The sequence below is a fragment of the Hakea prostrata genome, chromosome 7 (genome assembly GCF_041222555.1).
Source record: "Hakea prostrata isolate BN-2017 chromosome 7, UWA_Hpros_2, whole genome shotgun sequence".
NCBI lineage: Eukaryota > Viridiplantae > Streptophyta > Magnoliopsida > Proteales > Proteaceae > Hakea > Hakea prostrata.
In genome coordinates this window covers 1308166-1328477 of record NC_142606.1, presented here as the reverse complement: position 1 = coordinate 1328477, position 20312 = coordinate 1308166, and the positions used below count along the sequence as shown (strand labels likewise).

The window sequence follows — 20312 nt, the reverse complement described above, 5'->3', positions numbered from 1 at the left end:
GTTTTCCTTCCCGAATTGATTTCCCTACTTTTGAAGATGATTGGTGCTTCCATGCACTTCACTGACTCACTATACTGTGGTTGGCAAGTTTATTAATTATTGCAAGAGACGAAAGTTGGTATATTTCTAAACCCTAATTTGTGTTCAACCTATGCTTGACATTAGTAGTAAGGCATTTAAAGCACCCACATGTTGCAACTAATTGGCGACTTATACTCGTTTTCATTTTTGGGAAAAAGCAAAACTACCTGATGAAATTTTCTAACAGGACGATGCGCGCGATGAGTACCTCTCACTCAAATACTAATTATATATATAGATCGATCGATCGCTAATTAACATAAGCATTCATGTATTTAACTGCCAAGATTATTTTTGTAATTTTATATATATTGGGAGATAGATAGATATACTAAAATTGAACCTCTTGATGTTGAAAATTAAATAAATCAAAAGCCACACACACGACTTAATTGTTCTCTGCAAGTAAACTATTAACTGTGTAAGATGCACTAGTGCCCCAGGCCTACCCAGAAGATCATCCATCCAGTGCTTTTTTTGATTCGCAAATAAATAGATATCCCAATTAAGTTCCCAACCCAGGCCAGTCCGTGAATATATATATGCATGGATCAGTTGGAGAAAGGATGGCTGGAGGTCAAGGTATATATATAAATTAACCTGAAGCTGAACCGATTAATCTGAGTAGACGACTGATATATTGCTACAAGGACGGAGGACCCCTCACTCGTTTTTAAACCCTAAAACCAATTAAGGAAAGTACGTTGTCTGCATCAATCAGAAGAGAAAACCATTGAACGAGAAGATTTCATCTTCTTTCCCGTTAATTGATTGCAGTATATTGAATTAATTCTGGATTGAGAGATCTCAGAGAGAGAGAGAGAGAGAGAGATTAAAATTGATCATCGATCGATCGATCGCACCAGCATATATGCTACAATATCTCACCTCACCTCACCTCACCCAGATGTGCCAACTGTTTGTTTAAATGTTACTCAAACCATTCCTTTGATGAATTGATTGCACCAATATTTTAGGATCAATCGACCTGGCAAGTCAATGTGGGATTCCTTGAAAAGGTGGTAAAATTAATACTCTTCTATCTGCTCATCTATATATCGATCTTAGTAATTTCAATTTAGGAGTGAAGGTACGTACATGTAGATTGTAGCAGCAAAGAACAAAAGAAACACGACACATACGTAAAAGCTAGAGGTATCTAGGGAGGGAAGGAGTAGTGGATCCATCATCCATCATCCATCATCCATCCATATGCTGATATGCATACCATGCCGTGTTTGCACCACATATATATATATATGTATATCAAGAGAAGAGAAATATGGGTAGCCCGTCTATCTTAGCTTCATTTCTTCTTATTCCTCTCTCTTCTATATATATATGGATGAAATGTCAAAGTAGAAGTTCAAATTTGATTAGTACCTTTCATACTAAAATGATTTCTTAACCAAATATCGAGATTTTTATATCCCACGACATCAATATATTTTCTACCCGTTGCGTCCAACACGTTCCGTATATATTTATACGTAACCTTCAATGCATGTGGACGCCTACTATACTATACAACTGTAAAATTCAAAAAAAATTGGTTAAAAGATTCTCCGTTCACCAGTCTAACCCTAAACAACCAAAATGACAACCGCCTTTGAATGGAATATCTCTTCTTCTTTGTTCTCTATTTTGCAACTCAAGATTTCTATCTCTTCTAACAATTCATATTCTCCTAGATTTCACTACTAACTAAATGATAAGGAACGTTTGATTTCTTAACTTGTGAAGATGAAGATGAAGATGAATTTTGAATCATCGGAGATAGTGAAGATGAAAAACCAAATGTTCTTATCATTAGGGTTGAAGAAGCAATCAATGGAAGAGTTTCATCACAATATGAGAGAGTTTTTAGCAAGCACTACAAAAACAAAAGGGCACCATTTAAATAGCATGTTGAATTCACCACGGAATTAATGTACTGATGTTTCTTATATTTAGAATGTTGAATTCCATGAATAATCCTTTGTTAAACTATTTTACTTAAACCCAATGTGCCCAACAACCCTTAGCGTCGGAGCGGGGTCCACCATTCCGTGGTTGGACACATCTTGGCCTCTAAATTCTTTTGTGTGTTTGTTTTTCCCGGAGACCCCCGGCCGGCGGTCTGGCCGGTCCCTTCTGGTTCCGCTTTGCTCGGTGTTGGCTTCTTTGGTTGGTTTGTTACCAAATGTGCCCAATTATCTTTTTTGAAAAACAAACATAACAAGAAATTGTTACTACGTCAGAAGTGTTTTTTGAAGCAAAAGTTTTCATACTTTCAATTTATGTTGCAAAAGTAATATTAAATAAAACAGTTTTTCAATTTATTAGTTTTTTGCCAATATTTTTGTTTCTCATAGCAAAGAACACCGGAAACTGTTTTTGGGTGAGCCATCAAATGGGTCCATTATATATTACTCAATAACCAACTATAATATACCAAACCTATTTCTTGATAAATATTTGTTTATCACTTCTAACCTATTATATATGTAATAGCTGATTATTGATAAATAGGGCATAAACATAATTAGTTTAAACAGCTCCAAATTAATTAGTTTTTAATTTTTTGAGATTATATATATATAATATAATATAAGGTCGTAGGTGAGTGGGACACAGGGACAGTTTGGACATGGAGGCTGGAGCCGACAAATTTGAAATTGTGTGTTTCTTGTCATACCATATATGTCCATTTTCAGTCATTTTAGCCCCTGCATATATTCAATTGACAACCATACATTACCTTTTTTTTTTTTTTTTTTTTTTTTTTTTCATTCTAGCTAATTCTCATTTGATGAAGAAAAAATGGAAAAGGTGTTTTGAAAAGGATAAGTCCATGTCCATGTTCATGGTCAGAAGAAGGCTTTTATATATATATATGGTAACAAGTCCATCTGTTTCTGGACATTCTATAACAGTAACGTAACTTCTTAAATTCATCATGTATCATGTCTCTCATGTGTAATTATATATGTATATATTTATAGATAGTAATATGGTATATATATATATATATTAATTTGGGTTTATCATTAATTATTTGTTTTCCCATAGGTAGCCCTACCTGGCTATGTAATGTAAAGCTCACCAAATTGATGTTTGTGTTGCTCTCTTAATTTCACATAAACCAGAATTGATCAGAAATAAGATTTCAAATAGTTTTCAGATGTAAGATCAAATAGCAATATATGTATTTCCAGTACGTTACTTGCACAACGCAACATCCATTTCTTTAAATTTAAAACCAACTCCTCCTCCTCCTCCTCCTCCTCCTCCTAGCTATATATATAACAACTTAGTTAATTTACCCAATTAACCAACAAATTAATTAACCCGCATAAGCAACCGTCATCGCTCATCTGCATGCCCCATGCATCACACCCATTCATCTCTATCCATCTGGGTTGGGGCCGGATTCCTCCCTCTAGCGCCTTTTTACCTTCTTTAATTTTTTTTCTTTTTTTGGTCGGGATAAGAATAAGTCTCTCACGTACTAGTTACCTCTTACTGTTTGCTACACTCCAATAGCCATTGAGGACAATTATAAATTGTTGGTGTGTAAGTGTGTGCAAACTTGTTAATATATTATACCAATTAACTCAAAAAGTTAAAAAAAGAGAAAATACAAATGTTAATGGTGCACGTTTAAATTAATAGTATATATGATGTGGGGGGTCATGCAATGTAATCCTCAAGAATTACCTTGTCTGACTCTTTCTTCTAATTCCCTAGCTACTTATTTGAACTAACACCAATTAATCTCAACTAAAATATTTAGCTTTCAATGAGGGTCAAGTATGTACAGTTGATCAATTATCTCTAAGAAGAAATGTGTTTTAGACAATTAAACTTCCTGATGAGGCACAGGCACAGGCACCTCTATTTATATTTTTGTTGTCCATATATTATATTGTACCGTAAGTCACTCATATAATGGTAAGTTGGTAACTCATAAGACCACGACATCTGAGCTACTACCACTCTTTAGGATTTTCCTTTTCTTTTCTTAATCGCTATCTCTATCTCTCTATCTCTCTATCTCTATCTCTAGGTATATAGATTATTAATTAATTATCCAATTTATAAGACCATTAACGGGCAACAACATTAACTAAACTTGTTCATCAATTAATGTCTCATCTTAATCTTGGTATACATAATTAGCGATATATATATATATATATATGCGCCAGCTTCCAACATAGTTAATTGGTTGGTTAATCACTGATGTAGACTTGCACGATCCACTATGAGAGACTCTGAGAGACTCAATTAAAGACATATTATAAATATAATATATATATTAAGTTTACTTACTCCTATATATATATATATTGGTCTTGAAGGAGGAATTCTTGTTCTGTTATTCGATCTTTGGTGATCTCTATGTTAATTAATTGGTCCTAACTAACAATATTAGTCTAGTACTCCGATCCAGGCCCCAGGCCCCAGGGTGTTGTAGTAGTGCCAAATTGAATTTCATACATACTAGATGTTGAATTGAATATATGGAATTAATCACTGTCATCTAATTCCACATAGTTAGACAACTTAACTATCAATTTAACTTTGATTAAATTATTAATTGCTGAGTCGTGTTTGATAATCAACAATCTGGATGAGGATAAGAATTATGTCGTACGTCGTCTTCGGTTTTCTTGTATAGTTGTATGCATGCTAGCTAGCTAGCTTTGAAGAGAGAAAGAGAAAACAATAAACTATTTATTAATTGTTGGTACTATCCTGCTGATTAGGTCAAAATTGCATGGCTTGATCCGGTCGGCGTACGTCTGCTGTTTGATGTACATTGTTCTAGATTTAATCTAGAGTAGCAAATCAACTTGCTACTTTTAGGTTTCTTTTCACAAAATTAGCCATCCAATGTTTCAAATTAACAAAATCAGCTAAAACTAAGATTGAGTTTATAAAACTAAACAAAAATGATAGCTTTTGCATCCCTTTGGATACTTTTAACCCTGATGCATTCAAATCTGCTCAGTCCTTAGATCACTCAAGGATGACTTGCAAAACAATCGTCAAATGTGGCCCGACCATGGGGGCCAGGAGTCCACCTCCGGTGGCTAAGTTAGTTAATGAACTGATCACAAAGGTTCTGGCTAATTGCAAAGCTAAAGTATGAATACGATTACTAGGAGTACAATTCAGTTACTTTCTTCATCGTAGAGTTATGATTTATATAGTGTGTACCTTCTAATCTCGTCCTTTGAACACGATCGAGTCTTCTTCTGGCGACAGTCAGATCTTGACGGTTAGACCCGTTAGTGGGGTGATGGACAACTTCCCTTGATCACACAATCGTTTGCTGCGGGTGTGGTAGTTATCCAAGTTTGCACGATCATCTGCTTCCGTGAGTGCTGGATAATCGTCGCTGACAGGTTATCCATCCCGAGAATTTCAGACTTGTGCTTGCCTACTGATCCTGTAAGGTTTCTTCCTTAACACGCTATCTTCAAACCCGATTAGTACGAACCTAAGTCGGTCGGTTCGTCCTCGACCGGGGTCAAGGGTCGAACCAAGAATGGACCCGATTCAAATATATTTTTCCCGTATCAAACCCTAAAATAGTTTATACCAACATGGGATGAAATAGTTCAAAGGGAATTTTTTTAAAGTGGGGTGAGAAAAAAGGGGTTGGAAAATTCTTGAAAAAATTGTAGATTTCTTACTTTTCCCTTAAATCTCAAAATTGTAAATTGTTTGGTTGCTTGGGGTGGGAAAGTGAGAGACAAGCTTCCTTGAATCAAGGAAACTTGTCTGTTGATGTGGCAGCCCAACTTTCCCACCCTTAACCATTTTAAAACCTCACAAATTTGGTGAAATTTTATACAACAGTTTGAAAAGTAAAAAGTGGGACCCATCACTATCACTTTTCTACAAAACCCTTTCTTTTCTTTCTTTCTTTCTCCCTCACCCCACTATACATGAGGCCCACATGTTTTTTTTTTTTCCATCCCACCTTTGCAAACAAATGTAGCCTAAAATAGTTTATACCAACATGGGATGAAATAGTTCAAAGGGAATTTTTTTTTTTTTAAATAGTGATTTTTTCACTTTGGATGAAATAATGATTTTTTCCCTTTTGGCGTGGTCGTTTTAAGAGTAAAAAAGTATCCATGAAAAATCACTATATTTTTTTTTTATTTTTGTAAACTCAAATTAAATTTTAGTTAGTTTTGTTAATTAAAATATTGAGTAATTATTTATTTTTTTTTTTTTAAGGAAAAGAAAAACTGAACTGTTTTTTATAAACATGATCATTAAGGGCAAACATGTAGCATGACTGACAAAGGCTTTGGGCTTTCTTCTTATGGGCCGGGCCCGGCTTCCATATCCACCATCATTTTGCACCACTTCTAACCTGAAATCAGATCCATGGTAATTGCATCTCAGGTTAGGGTTTACATTCATAAAACCTGCTGGTTGGTTTGGGGGCCCATACGGTGAATTTTGGTAAGAGTTATGGGCCTAAATCCAATCCGATGGTGAGTCGGTCAATGAGCAGTACCCAGAAACAGATCCCTCAAAGCAAAGCAGACCGGATTTAAATGCTTCTAAACAGACGGGACACCAATGCTTCAACTAACCCAAATCAACCGTTATACAACTAACTCACACCCCCCCCCCTGGCTCTTTGATGGATTTTTCGATTTCCTTTTCCTTTTCCCTCTTCTGGGGTCATCAAGTAGGTCTTGGATGTATTTTAATGATAAAAACGTTTTTATACTCTCTCTTTTTTTGGCTGAAGGGAGGGGGGAAACTAGTCGGAGGGGAGGAATTAACAATTTGATACATACGGAGCTTTACCCCTTTCCTCAAGGAGATTATTCCAAGTCTTAACATCTTACTATAAGGTGTTGATTGATTTTGACAAATTTCATATATAAACTCTAGATATTATGTTTCGTTCACTTTGTTGTCATCATTGGAATTGGAAGGGCAGGAGAAGGTATTGAAATTGTTTTTTTCTTTTCTTTGAGAGCAAGAATCACTCGTCTCCTAGAAACAGAAGGAAAGATTTATGAAACCCAATGGGCACCTAAAACATCTTTTGTAGAGGAAAAATTATCCTCTTTCCTTAAATCTTAACATGTGAAGAAGAGTCGACACTAATTTTCTCAAGAAATTTGATTATCAAAATCATACACTTCCTAAGTTGAGGATGAGATTAAGTTATGATTATTTTGAAATAAATGACAGTCAATCAGAATCAAAAGAAACACAACTAGTTGTTGTTGTTGCTTGGACAACATTAACACCATGGTTTCAACAAACCACAAGTTTATTTTAATGAACTTGAGATTAAACTAAAGAAATTTTGATTTTTCTGGCGGCTTGGGGCATATTTTGCATCTTAGAATTGCGTGTTACATGGGGTGTGTTTCTCTACAATTGTAGGTAGAGAGACTTGCCATATTGGTCATTAAAACGAAAAGGAAAACGCATAGAAGAAAAGAAAGAGATATATATATTATCAGCTCGTGAATTTATGGTTTTCGTATATATAAATCTCATGCCATGAATATTTAGAAATTATTTCATTGATCAGGACCGTAGATAAGAAGTTATACTTATTTATTGTTTTGGGGTGGGGGTTAAGAGACTAAAATAATCGACTAAAGAGTTGTTGTTGTTGTTGTTAGTTGTTACTTGTTGTCTGGTTAATGGAAAAATAGAAAGAAAGTGGGTCCCAGTTCCGTGAGAAAATGGAGTCATTATTCTCATCCTTATCCTAAAAGAAAGAGAGAGAAAGGGAGAGAAAGAGAGGTCGAAGTCTTGAAGAGTGAGTTTGTTAGGTGCACCGTCTAGACTCGGAAAAGAAAAAGTAGCAGCAGCATAATGCATAATACCGTCTTCACCAAACCCCACTAGACAACACTTAAGTAATGTATTAATTTAATTTAATATTAATATGTTCCATATCCTGATTCCGTTCTATGCTCCTGCATCTAGGATCAACGATGCGATGTATCATGTATCAACTATCAACTATCAACTATCAACCATCAACCCACGAAGCGTCGTTTAGCAGCTGGTCCCACAGAATTGACTCGAGAACCGGAACAAAGCCAAACAGTATCGGTATCGGTATATTATGATACCATGTACAATTGTACATGTCCATACCTTCACAAACTAAACCAAACCGGGTTTCATAAAAATCATTCGTCTCTGTGTCTGTGTCTGTGTCTGTGTCTGGAAGGTGGGAAGGTGGGAATGTGGGATTCGTGAGTCCAGTGACCGTGTGGGGCTATCTGCTCGGTTGCTCTACAGTCAACTCTGATCATATTCATATTACAACTTAGAAGAGTACATATTTATTATTAATTTAAGCTTGAAAGTGAAAGTTATATATATGGTAATGGTTTTCTAATACCCGTTTCTAACCTACTATTTATTTAGAGTCAACAGGAGGTGTTCAGACAGGTGTCTTTTTCTTTTGGGGCTAGGAGGATCGAATTTCTCATCCAAGGGGAAGAAAAAGAAGATCAATCTCAGGGATTGATTTACAGACGGACTAGTGGGTTTGAAGTTTGAACAGAACAAGACAGGAGGACAGGAGCAACTTTGCGACTTATTATTCTTATTTCTTATTATTATTATTGTTGTTGAGGAGAAACACGGAGAAAGACCCAAGTAGAGAGATGTGCAGAGCAAGAAGAACGATCAAAATAAAGAAACCTTCTAGTACCAAGGATAGGAAGGAGGAGAGTTGTTGAGAACAAACAAACTACAAAATTCTCAGTTGTGGTGGCTCTTTGGTGAGTTACTCCTTCCGCTTTCTTTTCCAAAACTTTGTTTCTTCTTCCTCTTCCCTCTCCCTACTATCTTATGTATATATATATCTATATATTTAATTTCAGTTTAGAAAATTACCCATGTTCTTGAATTTGACTGTTGGGGTTAGAATTTGGGAGTGACTTGGGAAACTTTAGACGATTTTTTTTCTTCTTCTTCTTTTTCTTTTTCTTGGTAATTCCTCTTTTGATATTCTTTTACAGATTTGAGAATTTTTTTAGGTTTTCAGATTTCTTCATCTCTGCCCAATTTGCTTTTACTAGGCTGTGCTCTTAATTTCTCGCAAGTCAGAATTCTGCTTTTCTTAATGTAAGGTTTCCGGGAAAATATATATGTCTTTTTGATTCAATCTTTCCGTTGATTTAATGTTTAACACCCCCAACGTTCTATCTTTGGTAGCCAGGTCTGGGATTTTTCTCCCTGGTAGTTATTTCTTTCGGAATATGACTGGTGATATGATCTCTTTGGCTTTCTCCTGACCTGATCTCTACCTTCTGTATTAGGCGTTAATATCTCAGACTAATATTTCGTCTCCACCTCGCCCCCTTCTTTTATTGGACTGGATCTTACTAAAAGAAAAAAAAATAAAGGAAATTTTAACATATTCCACAAGAAAAATATATTTTCTTCTTATGCCTAAAATCTATGCTCTAAATTAGCATTCTGCTGAAATTTATTTTCTACCTATCTCTAATTTGTTGCTTCATAGTTCATCCAAAGAAAGCTTAGCCTTTTATTTTTCTGAACTTGGTGGTCTTGCTAAATATAGAAAGCTTTGTACTCTTTGATCGCCTTGATCTGTCATTTTTATCCCCTCAGCATTCGTTTGTTGTTTAAGGCATAGCTTGATGTGGATCTTCTCATTCTCTGTCTTGTGTATAAATTAGAGAATACTCACTGCTGGCTACTTTTTTGCTTTAATGCTTCTAAGCTCTTATCCACTGGTCACCGTGATTTGAAGAACCTGAATACTGGGCCTTGTTGGTTGATGAAATCTTCTAGGGAAAAGAATGATATGACAGAAAACAAAGGCTTCATACCACCGGCTAACTTATTATTTCTCAATTGAAGAAGACAATCTTATACTGTAACTTTTCTAGAAAATTGCAGGTTTTCATTGAAGGCATCTTGCTCTGATTTTTACGGATGCTCCAATGTGTTCATTATATTATATTCATGGACTGTAATAGAAATGGTGGCTATCAAAATGAGCTTTGAAATGGAAAAGTTTCCCATAGTTTGGTCAGCTATTGCCCATATACCCTCTTCTTTGTATCGTGACATTTTGATCATTACATTGTCACATGTCTTGTTTAAATCTTCATGAGGTTGTCTGTAATTTGAGCTGCTCCCCTGGATCTCAACATTTTGGTATATGCAGTCTTGCTAGTTCTTCTCAGTATTCCTGGAATTTTTTAGAGCTTTATTTTGTTGCTTGGCCCGTTTTCATGCTGAACTGACACATGACCTGTGAGCTGGGAACCTTGGGATCCACCTATCAGAAAATTTAAGTTCTATCCAACTGGTTATGGCAGATGTTTGAGCCAGTACCCCTGGACTGCCCAGACCAGGAAAGCCCTCTTCATTTGGAGGCATCAATTGTCTGTTCTTGCAGCACTGCTCTCCTGTGTATTCTGTATTCCCCGCTCAAAAGGGTTTCTAGTTATTTCCAACTCCACTCTCTCTTTCTCACAGACACACACATGTGGCCACCAACAAGGTGAAAGAGCCTTGAACTTGGACTTTGCATAGTTCAAGAACATTGTTTTGTTATTATATTAATGAACCAAATTATTCTGTTGGAGATGTGATGGTACAGACTTCAACAGGGTGCATAATTAATCAGATCTATGAGCTTTCCGCTACTATTAAGTTTGTTCATTAGGGTAAAGTGAGCATTATTCATAGCTATCTCATTCATAAGTCTGATTTTGAACAGTTTTAGTACAGGATTCAGTTACTGTCTTACTATCTTGCGTTTTTCAGACATTGCAATCTGCTAATCATCACTTTGTCCATCCTTTGGCTGAATCCAGGCATTCTTGTGGCTACGGTGTTGTTCTGGTCTTTCTTTACCATTGGTGTACTTGCTGAGGAGGATCTGACATGACAGTTAGTTCTTTTTGTAACTATTAGCTGACGATTTGGATTTTGGTGCACCGAATACAAAATATATACAGCACAAACACCTTTCCTTTACATCTTTTGAGGGATAAAATGTCTTTGGTTAAGCCGGCAGATCCATCTGCCTCTTCATATGGAAGATCTCAACTCTACATGCTTAATGGCAGCAGTGACAGCACCAGTTTGTCCTCTCAAGCATTTCATCTAGATAAACACAAGTTCAAGTATGGACCTGAATCTTACTGTCGTGAGAGTTACAACCAGCAGTACCACTCTGAATCCCCTGGTGATGATTTTCATGCTTCGAGGATTGAATTTTGCCACCCATCAAGCACCGACGTTCCAAGAAGTGTCTTCTCTCCACAGAGTCCGTCATCCTATCAGTTGATGACAGTCTCATGTTCTTCCATTGCTGCACAGAGCCCCTTTGATTCCTTTGCTGCCACTGGAAACCTTGGTGGATATCAGTCTCAATCCTCATCTGAATATTTATATGGACAGAGCCCTGAAAATGGAACAGTAGATTATGAGGATGATGATGATGTCAGGTTTAAACTTCAAGAACTGGAGAGGGAACTCCTGAATGACAATGATTATGATGATGAAGCATTTGTTCTGGACCAGTGCATGGACATTGATGGTGAATGGTCAGACCCTGTCAAGGATCTACTACTGGCCAATTCCCCTAATTCACCAAAGGAATCATCATCTTCAGACTCTAATCTTAGTTGCATCAGCAGCAACAAGGAGATATCCCTGTTAAATCATGTTTCAAGCCCAAATCCGTCTAGAACACCATCTGCTAAGCAGTTGCTTTTTGAATGTGCTGCAGCTATTTCAGAAGGCAACATGGAAGAAGCATCAGCCATGATAACTGAGCTCAGGCAGTTGGTCTCCATCCAAGGAGACCCTGCGCATAGGATAGCAGCCTACATGGTTGAAGGCCTTGCAGCCCGCTTGGCTGCTTCTGGGAAATGCCTATACAAGGCTTTGAAATGTAAGGAGCCACCTACCAAGGACCGCCTCGCTGCAATGCAGATCCTTTTTGAAATTTGTCCATGTTTCAAATTTGGGTTCATGGCTGCCAATGGTGCAATAGCAGAGGTATTTGAAGATGAAGAAAGAGTTCATATTATAGATTTTGATGTAAACCAGGGGAGCCAGTACATGACGCTGCTACAAACTGTGGCAGCTCGGCCTGGTAAGCCACCCCATGTGAGGGTTACTGGAGTGGATGACCCGGAGTCGGTGCAACGTACTGTGGGTGGCCTAACGATTGTTGGTCAGTGTCTTGAGCAGTTTGCTAAAGCAGTTGGGGTGCCATTTGAGTTCCAAGCTGTGCCTGCCAACATTGTTGATGTCACCCCAGCAATGCTGGACTGCCGCCCCAGTGAAGCTCTTATTGTCAACTTTGCCTTCCAGCTTCACCACATGCCTGATGAGAGTGTCTCAACGGTGAACCAACGGGACCGGCTCCTCCGCATGATCAAGAGCTTGGATCCAAAACTGGTGACGGTGGTCGAGCAAGATGTTAACACCAACACTGCCCCATTCTTCCCAAGGTTTGTTGAGGCCTACAATTATTATTCAGCCGTGTTTGAATCGCTTGATGCAACACTGCCAAGGGAGAGTTCAGACAGGATAAATGTGGAAAAGCATTGCCTGGCACGAGAAATCGTCAATATCGTGGCGTGCGAAGGTGAAGAAAGGATAGAGAGGTATGAGGTTGCAGGAAAATGGAGGGCAAGAATGATGATGGCTGGATTCCAGTCGTGTCCACTCAGTGGATATGTGATCGACAACATCCGGAAACTTCAAAAGCAGTACTGTGACAGGTACAATGTAAAGGAGGAGGGCGGTGCTCTTCACTTTGGATGGGAGGAGAAAATGCTGGTCGTTGCTTCAGCATGGAAATGATGCAAGTTTCTTTGTTAGATCATTCGCAGGTTTTTGTTGCAGTGTTTGCTTTCTATTATTGTTTGTTGTATGTATATCTTATGCATGGATCAGGATGATTAGAAAGAATGCTCTATATATCTGTTTAGGTGAGGAAATAAGAGTATTTTTGTTCTTGAACGCTGGGGAACAGAGCGATATTTTGCGTGAACAACCGTACTCCAAGAGGGGAGCCCTCTTCTCTTACATGAGTGACTTCTTTCACGATGTTTTGGTGTCCTTTTCTTCTTTTCCTCCTCTTCCTCTTCCTTTTCCTCTTCCTCTTCCTCTTCCTCTATAATATTTCAAATTTAAGTTTTCTCACAACCTATTCTTGTGAAACATGCTCGATCTCGTAGTAGTTGGATTATTAGGGAGGCAAAAGTGGATCGCAAAACCATATTAATACGTAAGAAGTATCTCTCTCATGCACAACGAGGTGCAATTGCAAACTCAGGCTGTAAATTAGAAAAGGAGATCCGTTGACATTAATAAATAATAATAATTAGATCTGAAAAAAATATCCTGAAAGGCATCCTTCATGCTCGATCGCCATGTGAGAGCAGAATGTGGCCCATGCCTCACCTCCGTACACAGAAAGGCAGAAGAGGTGCTGCTGACCTGCTGTGCAGTTGCATGCCAAGTCTTAAAAGAGTAATGAGGATGACGTTATCCAGAACTCCCTGTCTATATATATATATATATATATATATAGACGTTTCCTCTCAAGAAAAGCACTCATTTAATTTGAAAAATGATTCATTGATTGTGCTTATCATGCCTCCGGAGCAGGATCAGCAGTGAATCAAAGCATAGCAAGGACCGAAGGAAGGAAGAATTAACCCTCAAATCCGAAAAGATATAATAATAATAATAATACTGATCTTAAAGGAAGGGTCCTTTCTGGTGAGTCCAGGAAGAGCCCAAAAAAAAGAAAAGAAGAAAATCTTCGAGGTCTTTCTTGACTTGTTCTCGCGGATTCATCGGTCATAGTACAGCTGGCCGGAATTGGGGAATAAGGCGGCCATTGTGGACCAAGTCAGGGGTCATTTTCTCTATCTATCCTTTTCTGGATGGGGATTAGGGAACTTAGCCAAAATTTCTTCTCTCTCTTGCCCCCCCAGGCAATTAACCTACTACAAGTCTACAAGTCACCAGCGCAAGTACTAACTCTTTCTCTTTCTACCAAAAAAGTACTAACTCTTTCTACACGCTCATCCATTAGATTAGATTAGATTCACTAATAATACTATGCGGAAGAAACCTAAAAGTCACCAGCATAGCTTCACCGTGCTCTTCTTCATCCAGACTGTTTTCTTCTCCTCCTCGTCGTCGTCGTCGTCCTCCTCCTCCTCCTCCTCCTATGCGCAGTGCTCCTCCTCCACATGCGGCCAATCAATCCTTCAATTCCCGTTCGGACTCAACTCACTGTGCCGTGGTTCGTATGAAACCACCCACTGCAGCAACCAAACCGTCTTCCTCACCGACGACGAGAACCCCAAATTCAAATACAAGTTCCTCCACAGTCTCACCCACGATGTCTACTCCAACAACTCCGTTAAGATCGTCGATGTCAACCTTCTGGGTTGTGGCCCTCTCCCCGATTTCTCTGGTCAGACCTCCAACACCATGAAGTGGCTCACTGTGGGTGCTCTTTATTTGAGTTCCGACAGTGATCGGGTTGTCACTTACTTCAATTGTTCCCAAGAGCCTGACCCGGACAGCTTGAAGCAGCTAACCCAGGCTCCTTGTTTGGAGTGCGGTGACAGTGACACCACTACTAGCAACTTGTGCTATTACTATGACGGCTACTTGGATCAGGTTTCCAATTGCAGAGTTTACAAAGCTATCATCCCCGTCGAGGTCTTGAACAACGTAACTGCTGTCGGCAATCCTAGAAGGGTGCTTCAGCAGGGATTTACGGTTGTCTGGGATAAAAACTGCAATTCATGCACCAGTACTACTGATCACAAAGACGATGATGGTAGGTGTGGCTATCTTAACCAAGACAAGATGAGAGGCAACGAGGTTTGTTTCTGTCCTGATGGGATTCACGCCAAAAATTGCTCAGATGGTAAGTAAGTTGACACAATTTAATTTAATTTAATTTAATTTAATTTGCGAATGAATTGATGAAAATGCATCCTTGATTTCAGAAACTAAACCCTCCCTCCCTCCCTCAATATTCTCTCTATCTATCTTCTTTCACGATAGGACAATTGATCAAACAATATGATCATGGAGGTTATCAGCACAGACAGGAGGAGAATCGGAACAACAAGCAGTTGATCGTGGGTTTAGGTAGGAGGTAGTATTTGGCTTTACTTGACGACCTACCAACGGTGACATTAATATACTTCTTCGAGAGGCTTAGTTCTAATTTTGTTTTGCTTTTCTATGATGTATATGATGATCGATGGGTAGGTATTGCTCTGGGACTCGGATTGGCTATTGCCTCAGTTTTTTATTCATATCAAAAGCGTAAACAGAGGAGAAGACTCTTAATTAATGGCCAACATGAGCAAGTTCTGAATCGCCACCTTCAAGCAGATTACACCACTCCAGCTTCGGTAGAGACTTTCTTACTCAATTACACATCAGGAAGGCCTACCAGGTTCTCCTTCAAACAGCTCAAGAAATACACCAACAACTTCAATTGCAAGCTAGGACAAGGCGGCTTTGGCTCTGTCTTTAAAGGACAACTTCCTAATGGTCTACCCGTTGCTGTTAAATTGATCGACGAGACTGATCATAGTGAAGTTCAGTTCCTCAATGAGGTATTAACCATTGGGAAAATCCACCACAACCATCTTGTCCGGCTTCTTGGCTACGGCTTTGAGCAATCAAAATTGGCTCTTGTGTACGAGTTCATGAAGAATGGATCGCTTGACAAGTACATTCATGGTAAACATGAGGATGTTGTCCAAAAGTTGAGTTGGAGTCAACTTGTTGATATTGCAGTAGGAACGGCAAAGGGGTTAGTTTACCTTCACGAAGAGTGTCGAATTAGGATCCTACACTGTGACATTAAACCTCATAATATCCTCTTGGATGACAAATTACAGCCCAAGGTTGCAGACTTCGGATTGGCACAAGCTTTGAACAGGGAACAAGAGTCACGCCTCACTTGCTCATGGGGCAGGGACTCCAGGATATGCTGCACCTGAAATGTGGTGGAAGAGCTATGGTCCGGTGACTGATAAGTCCGATGTTTATAGCTTCGGGATGGTAGTGTTGGAAATGGTGGGGAAGAGGAGGAATTACAAGGGTGACGTTAGTAAATCAAGTGAGATGTACTTCCCTGAATGGATTTATAAGCATCATGTAGTGAACATTATTGGCGATGAAAAAAATGTTGGCTCAAAATGGCACGAGTGTCGGGGGATTGAAGAAGATGAGATGGAGATGGTAACAAGGATGGAGTTGGTAGCCTTGTGGTGTATTCAGCTCCATCAATCTAAGCGACCCTCAATGAGGAGAGTGATTGAGATGCTAGAGGGAAACATGGATATCCCCATTCCTCCCTCACCATTTGCAAATCCTATTTGGGGAAGTGAGATTCCAGGTTTACCACAGGTGGGAAGCGGGGCAGAAGGAAGTTCAAGTTCAAGTGCTGCTGCTGCTGCTGCTGCTACTGATACATCTGGGCCTATATCGGGCAGGTGACTAGATCGAAGAAGGTTCAATTAAGCGTTGCTGCTTCTAGTGATGCATCGGGAAGATCATACAAATAATAGATCCTTCCCAATTAAAAGATGTTATTCTGGAAGATCATACATATAATTTCTTCATGGTGGTGCAAGTGTGCAACCTGCAAGTCATTGTTTAGGATCATTTTGTTGTGTGACATTTCAATTAGTTTATCTTTAATGATGAATGTTTTCTGTAAACTCGATCGCGTTATTATCCTCTGAAGTTGGGTTCCTTGTGGAATGGAAAAAATCTGTCCATTGTGCACGGCAGTGTAGCACCACACTATGACACGTGTTTTATTCTAAATAAATGGTTGAGATAAAAAAATTAAATTAAATGCTTTTTAAGTAAAAGTGACCCATTTGTATGACCTGTTTTGGCCAAAACCCATCCTAAACCCGGTTTTAGAAATAAGAAACCCACATTTCCCATCCCTTTCCTCCATCTCTCGTTCTGTTGCTCCATTTGCCTTTCCTCCATTTTGTTTTCTGGCGAGTATCCAAGCGGCTGATTCGACTCGGTTGCTTCAAGAACTGCTTGGTGTGTACTCAAGTGGGTGAACGACAGTGAGGACACGGTATTGTTTAACATGATCGAGAGACTGAGAAGATAAGAAACCTTAACTTATCGAAGGATTACGTTCTTATTTTCATCCACTAAAGCAATTTAGGAACTTATTTTTTATGAAAATTAAAGCACGGATTCTGAAATCTATTGACATTTCCTCTCTGGGAGACCTATAAAGAATTGTTGTTGTTAGGCTTGCTCATCAGTTTGGTCTGTAGAAGGCGGAGGATAGATGGAATGAAAACAGTATTACAACAGTCCCAGATGCATCATCACTAGAAGCACTAGCCACACTTGAAGTTTCTAATATTATTACATTGGTCAACATAGCTCCAAATGAATCACCAGAACAGCAGCAGCAGCAGCAGCAGCTAGCTGCACTTGGAAGATTATCCAGATCCGTATGTCTCGATCATGGCCTAGTGAGGTGAAATTGGCATCCCACTTTCCCAACCAGGTTGAGATGGGGGAGGAATCTGAATGTCCAAATTGCCCTCCAGCATGTCAATCACCTTCCTCATTGAAGGTCGCCTAGACTGATTGAACTGAATGCACCATAAGCCTATTACCTCCATTCTTCTTGCCATCTCCTCTTCTTCAATCCCATGGCACTCGTGCCACTTTGTGCCGCCACCAATACCATCACCATCACCATCACCATTCATCATCACATGGTGTTTATAAACCCACTCAGGGAAGTACATCTCGCTTGATCTGCTGACATCACAATTATAATTTCTCCTCTTCCCCACCATTTCCAGTACTACCATCCCAAAGCTATAAACATCAGACTTATCAGTCACCGAACCACAACTTTTCCACCACATCTCTGGTGGAGCATATCCTGGAGTCCCTGCCCCCTGTGCCACTGAGACATGACTTTTCTCCGTATTCAAAGCTTGCGCCAATCCAAAGTCTGCGACCTTAGGCTGAAACTTCTCGTCCAAAAGGATGTTATGAGGCTTGATGTCACAATGTAAGATCTTGGTTTGGCATTCTTCATGAAGGTAGGCTATCCCCTTTGCTGTCCCAATTGCAATATCAACAAGTTGAATCCAACTTAACTTTTCAACAGTATCCTCCTCACCTCTACCTCTACCACTACCATGAATGAACTTGTCAAGGGATCCATTCTTCATGAACTCGTACACGAGAGCCTGCTTTGATTGCTCAAAGCCGTAGCCAAGAAGCCGGACAAGATGATTGTGGTGAATTTTCCCAATGGTTAGGACCTCATTGAGGAATTGAACCTCACTATGGTCAGTCTCGTCAATCAATTTAACAGCAACGAGGAAACCATTGGGAAGTTCTCCTTTAAAAACAGAGCCAAAGCCTCCTTGACCTAGCTTGCAATTGAAGTTGTTGGTGTATTTCTTAAGCTGTTTGAAAGAGAACCTGGTAGGCCTTCCTGATGTGTAATTGAGTAAGAAAGTCTCCACCGAAGCTGGAGTAGTGGTGTAATCTGCTTGAAGGTAGCGATTCAGAACTTGCTCATCTTGGCCATTATTTAAGAGTCTTCTCCGCTTCTGTTTACGCTTTCGGTCAAAATAAAAATAAAGTGTAGATGCAGCAGCAGCAAACAATCCACAACCCAGCCCAATACCTACCCACGATGAGAAAGCAAAAAGAAAATTAGAACCACATACATAAACCCAAAATGGCGTTTCCACTCTTGTAGGCCAGGTGGCTGCAGGTCGTCAACACAAAGGATTTTTCGACAGAAAATGCAAGCAAATCTCTCTTAATTACCTAAACCCATGAACAATGGCAGAATCCATTTCTTGTGTCGGCGCTGGTACTCCCCATCATCAACTTTTATATATTGCCCTTTTATGAAAAATCATTCTTACTAAGTAAATAAAGAAGTTATTTAATTAAGGAAGGCCTGAAAACACAAAACGTACAGTATATTATTTATTTAGAGTACTGAGCGAGAGAGAGAGAGAGAGAGAGTTAGAGTTAGTTAGTTGTTCAAGTTAATTAATAATTACCGTCGTAGCAATTCTGTGGATGAACCCCGTCAGGACAGAAACAAACCTCTTGGCCTCTTGGTCTGTTTTGGTCAAGATAGCCACATCTCCCATCGCCTCCTTTCTCTGGGCAAGAATTGCAATTGTCATCCCATTGAACCGTAAAGCCCTGCTGAAGCACCATTCTAAGATTGCCGACCGCTGCCGCTGTTATGTTGTCCAAGACCTTGCGAGGGATAATGGCTTTATAAACTCTACAATTGGAAACCTGATCCAAGTAACCGTCATAATAATAACACAAGTTCAAGTTCCGAGGAGGAGGAGTAGTAGTCTCCTCGCCGCAGTCCAAACAAGGAGACTCGGTTAGCTTCTTCAAGCTCTCCTCATCGGGTTTCTGAGAGCAATTGAAAAAAGTGACGATCCGATAGTAGTCGGAATCATAATGGGTGGCCCCGTTAAGCCACTTCATCGAATTGGAGGATTGACCGGAGAAATCAGGGATTGTTCCGCAACCCTGAAGAGCAACATCGACGATCTTGACTGACTGATTGGAGTAGACTTGGCGGGTGAGGTTTTGGAGGAGCTTGTATTTGTATCCGGGGCTCTCGTCGTCGGTGAAGAAGACGGTTCCGTTGTCGCAATGAGTGGTTACATATGCACCACGGCACAATGCGTTGAGCCCGAACGGGTATCGAACGATTGATTCGCCGCACGTGGACGGGTAACACCGAGAATAGTAGGGCGAGATGATATTACTGTCATCAGAAGAAGAAGAGACAATCTGGAAGTTACAAGTAAAGACGACGACGAAGACTGGCAGATGGAGAAAGAAGCAGCGGAGGTGAAATTGAAATTTTCGGTGGCTCCAAATCATCATCTCTTTGTTGGTTGCCTAAGAAGAAGACGGTTATTTGCTAGAACCCCTACAATTCCTTACTCTTAATAAAGCTTTCTCTCTCAAGTCTCAACCCTAATAATTAATATTCAGAACGAGCCAGTGAAGTGAATTCATGGCCATATTTCATCTTAAGCCTCCTCTCCTCTCCTCTCCTCGCACAAGGTCAAGGTCAAAGTCAAAGCAATTCTTCATTTGTCATTTGGCAGCAGCCTCACTGTATTCTGGACGTG

The 20312-nt window shown here is 39.4% G+C and overlaps 3 protein-coding genes across 4 annotated transcripts; 2 read left to right on the top strand and 1 right to left on the bottom strand.

The window, feature by feature from the left end:
• The first annotated feature begins 8417 nt into the window (after positions 1-8417).
• SCL1 (SCARECROW-like 1) lies at positions 8418-13095 on the top strand. Of its 2 annotated transcripts, none has more exons than XM_089163433.1 (2): positions 8418-8858; positions 10932-13095. In XM_089163433.1, the coding sequence occupies exon 2, from the start codon at positions 11113-11115 to the stop codon at positions 12934-12936; it is 1824 nt and encodes a 607-aa protein (XP_089019559.1). In that variant the 5' UTR covers positions 8418-8858; positions 10932-11112; the 3' UTR covers positions 12937-13095. The 2 variants fall into 2 exon arrangements, with proteins under 2 accessions (XP_089019559.1, XP_089019560.1); XM_089163434.1 differs by lacking the exon at positions 8418-8858 and adding an exon at positions 8920-9204.
• Positions 13096-14190: 1095 nt separating this feature from the next.
• LOC149008831 (LEAF RUST 10 DISEASE-RESISTANCE LOCUS RECEPTOR-LIKE PROTEIN KINASE-like 2.1) lies at positions 14191-16946 on the top strand. The gene is given in 4 exon segments (XM_089163321.1): positions 14191-15028; positions 15169-15255; positions 15379-16067; positions 16069-16946. Coding segments are annotated over 4 exon segments (2151 nt in total). The 5' UTR covers positions 14191-14205; the 3' UTR covers positions 16621-16946.
• A 403-nt stretch (positions 16947-17349) lies between these two features.
• LOC149008830 (LEAF RUST 10 DISEASE-RESISTANCE LOCUS RECEPTOR-LIKE PROTEIN KINASE-like 2.7) lies at positions 17350-20263 on the bottom strand. The gene is made up of 3 exons (XM_089162199.1): positions 19206-20263; positions 18964-19041; positions 17350-18817 (listed from the first exon to the last, which is right to left on the bottom strand). Exons 1-3 carry the CDS (start codon positions 20059-20061, stop codon positions 17634-17636), a joined length of 2118 nt encoding a protein of 705 aa, XP_089018325.1. The 5' UTR covers positions 20062-20263; the 3' UTR covers positions 17350-17633.
• Positions 20264-20312: the final 49 nt, after the last annotated feature.